The sequence below is a fragment of the Alligator sinensis genome, unplaced genomic scaffold, assembly GCF_000455745.1.
Source record: "Alligator sinensis unplaced genomic scaffold, ASM45574v1 scaffold31_1, whole genome shotgun sequence".
NCBI classification, from domain to species: domain Eukaryota; kingdom Metazoa; phylum Chordata; order Crocodylia; family Alligatoridae; genus Alligator; species Alligator sinensis.
This window is the reverse complement of record NW_005841884.1, coordinates 16,847-22,534: the sequence shown is the minus strand read 5'-3', so window position 1 is coordinate 22,534 and position 5,688 is coordinate 16,847. Positions and strand designations below refer to the sequence as shown.

At 50.3% G+C, this 5,688-nt stretch overlaps 1 protein-coding gene across 1 annotated transcript; it reads left to right on the top strand.

Annotated features, from left to right (window-relative positions):
- Window positions 1–720: 720 nt before the first annotated feature.
- On the top strand, window positions 721–1,857 carry PAPPA2 (pappalysin 2). Its single transcript, XM_006017748.1, has one exon. It carries the CDS (start codon window positions 721–723, stop codon window positions 1,855–1,857), a length of 1,137 nt encoding a protein of 378 aa, XP_006017810.1.
- The last annotated feature ends 3,831 nt before the right edge of the window (window positions 1,858–5,688 follow it).

Sequence of the window (5,688 nt, the reverse complement as noted above, 5' to 3'; positions counted from 1 at the left end):
TATGGCACTGGCAGTGTGAGATTCCAGGCACCAGTTCTGTGACAACACCAGATGTTGTGCCAGATGTGGAAGCTTCCTTGTGGTAGTGCCGAGAGCCATTTAGTTATCTTCCAAGAGAATGTAATGTTCAGCTCTTGCCAACACTTGCCAAGAACCTGGGTCATGCCCTAGTGCCTGAAGATGCTGGGGCAAGAGGGGAAAGCAGGACTGGCATTGGAAAGGAGAGGCCAGCTGTGTTTAAAAGCTGGATTGAGATGGGGTGGTGGGAAATCTCTGGAAAGCAATGAGCAACATCATGGAAAGGCTACAACATCATGATAGGCACTAGAGCATGGAGTCCCCTTGATCACATAGCAGTGTCAGAGCATCATTTTGCTCAGCAGTAGAATGAGGGTATAAGAGGAGATGCCATTGATTTAATCTCACTCATCCTCCTAGTGTTCCCCTTGGTTTCTGTGAGCAGGGAGAAGCCCACCCTCATGGACTGTGGTGGGGGCAATGTCATCTCTATACCCTGCCTCCTGCATCCTCCCGGAGCTCCTCTACTACAACTGCTCTCCAGGGTTCTAACTCCATCATGGGACCAGGGAAAGGGGGTGGCTGTGCTCTACCAGATTCTCCTCCCTTCTAACCCAACAGAGTAAATCTGTCTGAGATCCTGCTTCCAATGCAGGGGGAGTGGGGCCAAGTCCACTGTTTTCCCTCAGCTGCCTTTGTGTTATGTATCCTGGCATTCCTCACTTCTGTGTGATTTATCTTACAAGGTTTCCTCTCTCCTACCATCCTGCAGGTGTGTTTGACAATTGCTCCCATGCAGTCAGCAACAAGGGCTGGGCCCTGGGAATTCACTTGTGGCAGCACCTAGGGAAGAAAGATGCCCGCTTCTTTTTCTCTCTCAGGACAGACCGGATGAAGAGAGCCACTGTAGTTTCTGGGTACCACCGATATCGACCCAATACCTGGACCCATGTGGCTGCTACGTATGATGGGCAGTGGATGACTCTGTACCTGGATGGGGTGCGGGTGGGCAGAAATGACCAGCAAGCAGGTGCCTTGCACAGTGCCTTCATGGCCTCCTGCCGCACCTTGATTCTGGGAGGGGACACTTCTGAGGATGGGCATAACTTCCGTGGGCACCTCATGTCCCTGGCTCTCTGGAACATAGCCCTGCCCCAGGACAGGCTTCAGCGTGGCTTCTTACAGGTGGCTGAGGGTGGGGATGCTGCCTTGGTGCTCAGCACTAGCTTTGCCCGCCTGGAGGAGCAGTGGGTAACATTCAAAGATGAGGTTTACCCTCTGCTTGAGAACCTCCCGATGCCGGAACCTGATGTTCTCTTTCCACTAGCACCCCCTGAATGTGGGCAAACTGTCTGTGACAATGTGGAGTTGATCTCCCACTACAACAGGCATTGGCCGCTGCGCAGTGAGAAGATGGTCCGTTACCGCGTGGTCAACATCCATGATGACCGTGGGCTCCAACCTACCGTCAGCCGGGAGCAGATCTCACGTCAGCACCAGGCCCTGAGTGAAGCCTTCAGTCGTTACAACATCACCTGGCAGCTGACTCTCCATGAGGTCTACAACTCTTCATTGCGCCACCGCACGGTCCTGGTCAACTGTGAGCCCAGCAAGATTGGCAATGACCACTGTGACCCTGAATGCGAGCACCCTCTGACTGGCTATGATGGGGGTGACTGTCGCCTGCAAGGGCGTTGCTTCTCCTGGAAGAGGCGGGATGGTATCTGCCACATGGAGTGCAACAACATGCTCGATGACTTTGATGATGGAGATTGCTGTGACCCCCAGGTGACTGATGTCAGGAAGACCTGCTTTGACCCTGACTCACCTGAACGGTAAGCTGGGGGAGGTTTGTGGCCAGGGTAGACACAGGTTTGAAGTTCCCACACAACTAAGCCAGTGCAACCATACTCTGGAAATCAGTACCCCATGGTGTTCCAGTCTTGGGCTCCCAGTCTACCCCCGAGCTCTGTCAGTGAACCTCTGGGTGCATCCACCCCACCCATGCCCCTTCATGTTTGTTCCTGGGTTCCTGTTGCCCACAGTTCTTCCAGGTCCTGCCCCTTAGCAGCCCCTGTCCTTAGCTGGAGCTCTTCAAAGTAATCTGATTCCTGACCTGCCATTTGTCCACCACTGTTGTGAGACATCTCCATCCTCACCCAGCCTCCAAATCTATCTTGGTGCACTTTATTCCTGATTTGCAGTATTTCTGCTGTTCCAGTTCTGAGCCTGGGTTCTGAGAGAAGATTACCATTTACTCACTTTGCAGTGGTGTTTTTTGTTGTTCCTGTTGTTGTTGTGAATCGTGCATAAATATCTAGTAAGTCAGAAGAGTCAAAGGTCTACTTGGACCAAATGGCCCATTTGGCTAGCATGGCGAAGAGGGACAGTTTCTGTAGCCAGCAGCATACAGGGGATTGAAATGACTGGCATCATGTCCAGAGGGTTTTGTCTCCCCAAACTGAATGACTGTGTCCCCATTTACAGCTGGATTGACTGGGATCAGCCTGCAGTAGACGCTCAAAGCAAGCTTCAGACCTGTGAAGCTATTGCAAGATGCCTTCACTGCTCTGCCACCCACTGCATTTGATGAGACCTAGAAAATGCATCTCACTTTCTATGTAACTGAGACCTGTAACCAGGTCACCAGAGATGAGAACTGAGCATCCAGGGAGAGAACTTGTCTAATTTAGGGCTCCCCTGGTTCACTTGTTGTCTGCTTGCTGCTTTGCATTGTGGCAGGCAAAATGCTAGGGCAGCACAGAAAAGCCAGATTGTGCTAATGAATCACTCTTTCTTTTTGTTTAAATGAGCAATGGAGATAGAGGGAGGATTCCATACACACATCTTCAGCAATATCCGTAGTCATCTTTAATAATTTTCCCCTTCAGTCAGTCAGATCTTCTCGGCGCAAGTGTCTTTGGAGTGGAATTTCCTTGGCACATTTTTTTAATTTCTTCTTTAAAAAAAAAAGAAAAGAAAAGAGAGAATAGTAGGAACTTCAACTCTCTGGAGTTTCTAAGTTCTGCAGAAAAGCTGGCAATAGCACGACCTAATGTCATTATGTGAAAACATATGGTGACACCCCATATCCTCGCATAATGCCCTATCCCACGCTTAAAGGGGAAGGGCCTTATTATTCCTTAAGAACTCCAGGAGACAAAGCCGAAGTCCTGTCAGAGCAGGGCCCCTCCTGGAAGTTGTGCAAGGTCCTAACTCCTTTCCCAGGCCCCTTGACCTGGGTCCTGTGCATCTACACCTTCTTCCAGAGGCAAGCAGTGTAGAGTGGGGAGAGGAAATAGATTCTACCCCCTTCCCCCCCCCCCATCTCTTTTTTTTAACTGAGTGGGGTTGACTCCCACTGAGCCCATTACTTCTCTGAGAAGCCTCACAGGCCACAGTTATCCATACAGAGGGCCCATATTTGGACTAACCTCTCCCCAAGCTCCTTGGCAGCTTGGCTGCTAAATGCAACACCATCAGTCTGGTTGTAAGAGGTGTCTTTTTCCAGCTGTCTCCGCAGGGCACTTGGTGTTGTGCCAGTATTGGAGCAGCCACCATTAATCATTATTGCTGCTATTATTATTACTTACTAGCATGGGGCCAGCAGCATGCTAGCTGGTGGGAACCCAACAGCCTTGCAGGAGGGGCCAGGAATCCTTGAAAGTGCCCTAGGTTGCCTTCCCCGTGGGCATCTTCTCTGGCTTATCAAGTTTCCATCTTTTCCTTTTGCGCCCCCAACCCCCCAGGAGGGGGAGCCTTCAGAATATGGAGGCAATTGGGGAGGTGGAGAAGACAGGGGTACAGACAGTAAAGGGCAGCATATGCAGCAGCCATCTCTTGCCCGTTCCATCCATTCCTAAGGCTCCAGTGGCATCAGCATGAGGCTTTTATCCAGACACCCCCTAGCCTGTTTGCACCTTCAGGTCTTGTTGACCAGGCAGTCAGGATAGCTGAGCAGCCCTGGACAACCTGCAGTAGCCCTGTGCTTTACAGGCTAAGGGCTAGAGACTGATCCCTTGAGCTATGTTAAACAGCATCAGGTACTGCAGAGTTGCTTTATTGTCTTCAAATGGGGAAACAAGGAGGCCTAGAGCAAGGCACTACTCAGAGTATGTGAGTGTGTCAAAATCGAGCCCCTTGTGAAAATCTTTGTGGGAATTGTCCTTGATGAGACACCCAGTGGTTCTGACCAAAGCCACATGTTGCCAGTGTGCTCTGAGACACTTCTTTCCCTGATAAATGTCTGCTTTTGGTCTCCAACTGTGTTGGCACTCAGCAGTGTCACTATTAAGGGGTGAGCAGGACACCAGCTTAGGGCACCAACTTAAGAGAGGGTGCTGATATGGCTCCCTCCCCTGAATCTTTGCATGGCAGGCACAGCCCTGTGCTGCCTGGCTATTTGAACTGGGCAGGTGCCCCCATATCCAATAATGTATCTTGTAGGGGAGGGAGATAAAGTGATGTTCTCCCTGCCAGGGAGGCTTTGCCCTGAACCCTGCTGAGTGGGGTGTCCCCAGTGCTGCCTGTCCCTCAATCACAGCTCTCCTCCCACTCTCTCTTCTTCTCTCTCCTACAACCTGCTCTTCAGTAGTCAGCATAATTCAAGGCCTTGCCTCTCACTTCCAGCTCCAGGTGCTGAAAGAACTTGTGATGCCTCTTGTAGTGATGGAGTACTTTTTAAAAAGAAAAGAGCATGTGTTGTTTTCTGATGGGGAACTATCATTTCTTCTCTGTTCATGAAAACAAAGGGGTTTGCTTGAACTTAGGTTCTGTTCAGAGGTAATCTTTAAATCTGGTGCATATCAACCAGAAAAGGGGAGCTATCAAGTTGTCTTCAATAGAGTTATCCCTCTGCTTTGGTTGGGAGCTGAGATGCAGCCTTATCTGAAGGAGAGAGTGATAGGGAATGCAGAGACACCTTTAGGGACCCATTGGACCCAGTCTTCCTTGCTGTGTCCTGGGCTTGTGTCCTGCACCCCTGGATGTTGAACATTATCCTTGTTCTGCTCTTCCTGCTATCTTTGAATGGGGTGCAAGTGACTTCACTGGACTTGAAGCAGTGGGGAACCAAGGCCTGTAGCCTTATCAACGCAGCCTATGTTTTCAAAAGTGCCCAGCCACTTTGGGAGCCTTGGTATTGCGAGGTTGAACTGGAGAACAGTTAAAAGGGAGAAATTTTCAGAAAGTGTGAGCCTCCTCTTCCTCTGTATATCTGGGTCTCTACTTGCACACCCAGCATTTCTAGTTACTCTTGAACTGCATATAGTCTCTGACAAAATTGTGTTGGTTGAAATGTGAAGCAAGCAAGGCCCTTCAAAACCAAGCCCCAGCACACAGGCTTCAGAGCACATCATAAGGCATACACTCCTGTGCAAAGAGAGGATTAATGCATGTGCCACCCAAGTGGCAGATCCACTGCCGTCATTGTGCCGATGATGGTGATGGATGGATGTGATATTTGAATGCTTGGCTAGGGGACCTTGGCCACCCTGCTCTTGTGAGTGATGAGATGAAACTGGCACTTGCACAAATCTCCCAGAGTCAACAAACAAAGCCATGACAAAAGCAGCCCTTTGCTTCCCGATTCTCCTCAGTATTCTCGCGATCAGAGAGGAGCTGAGCCCAGCGCACCTTCTGTTCTTGGAAGCCTGTCAGTTGCCCTGTCCA

Coding starts and splice junctions, on each gene's coding strand:
- PAPPA2 (XM_006017748.1), top strand. CDS start 721: ATGTATCCTGGCATTCCTCACTTCTGTGTGATTTATCTTACAAGGTTT.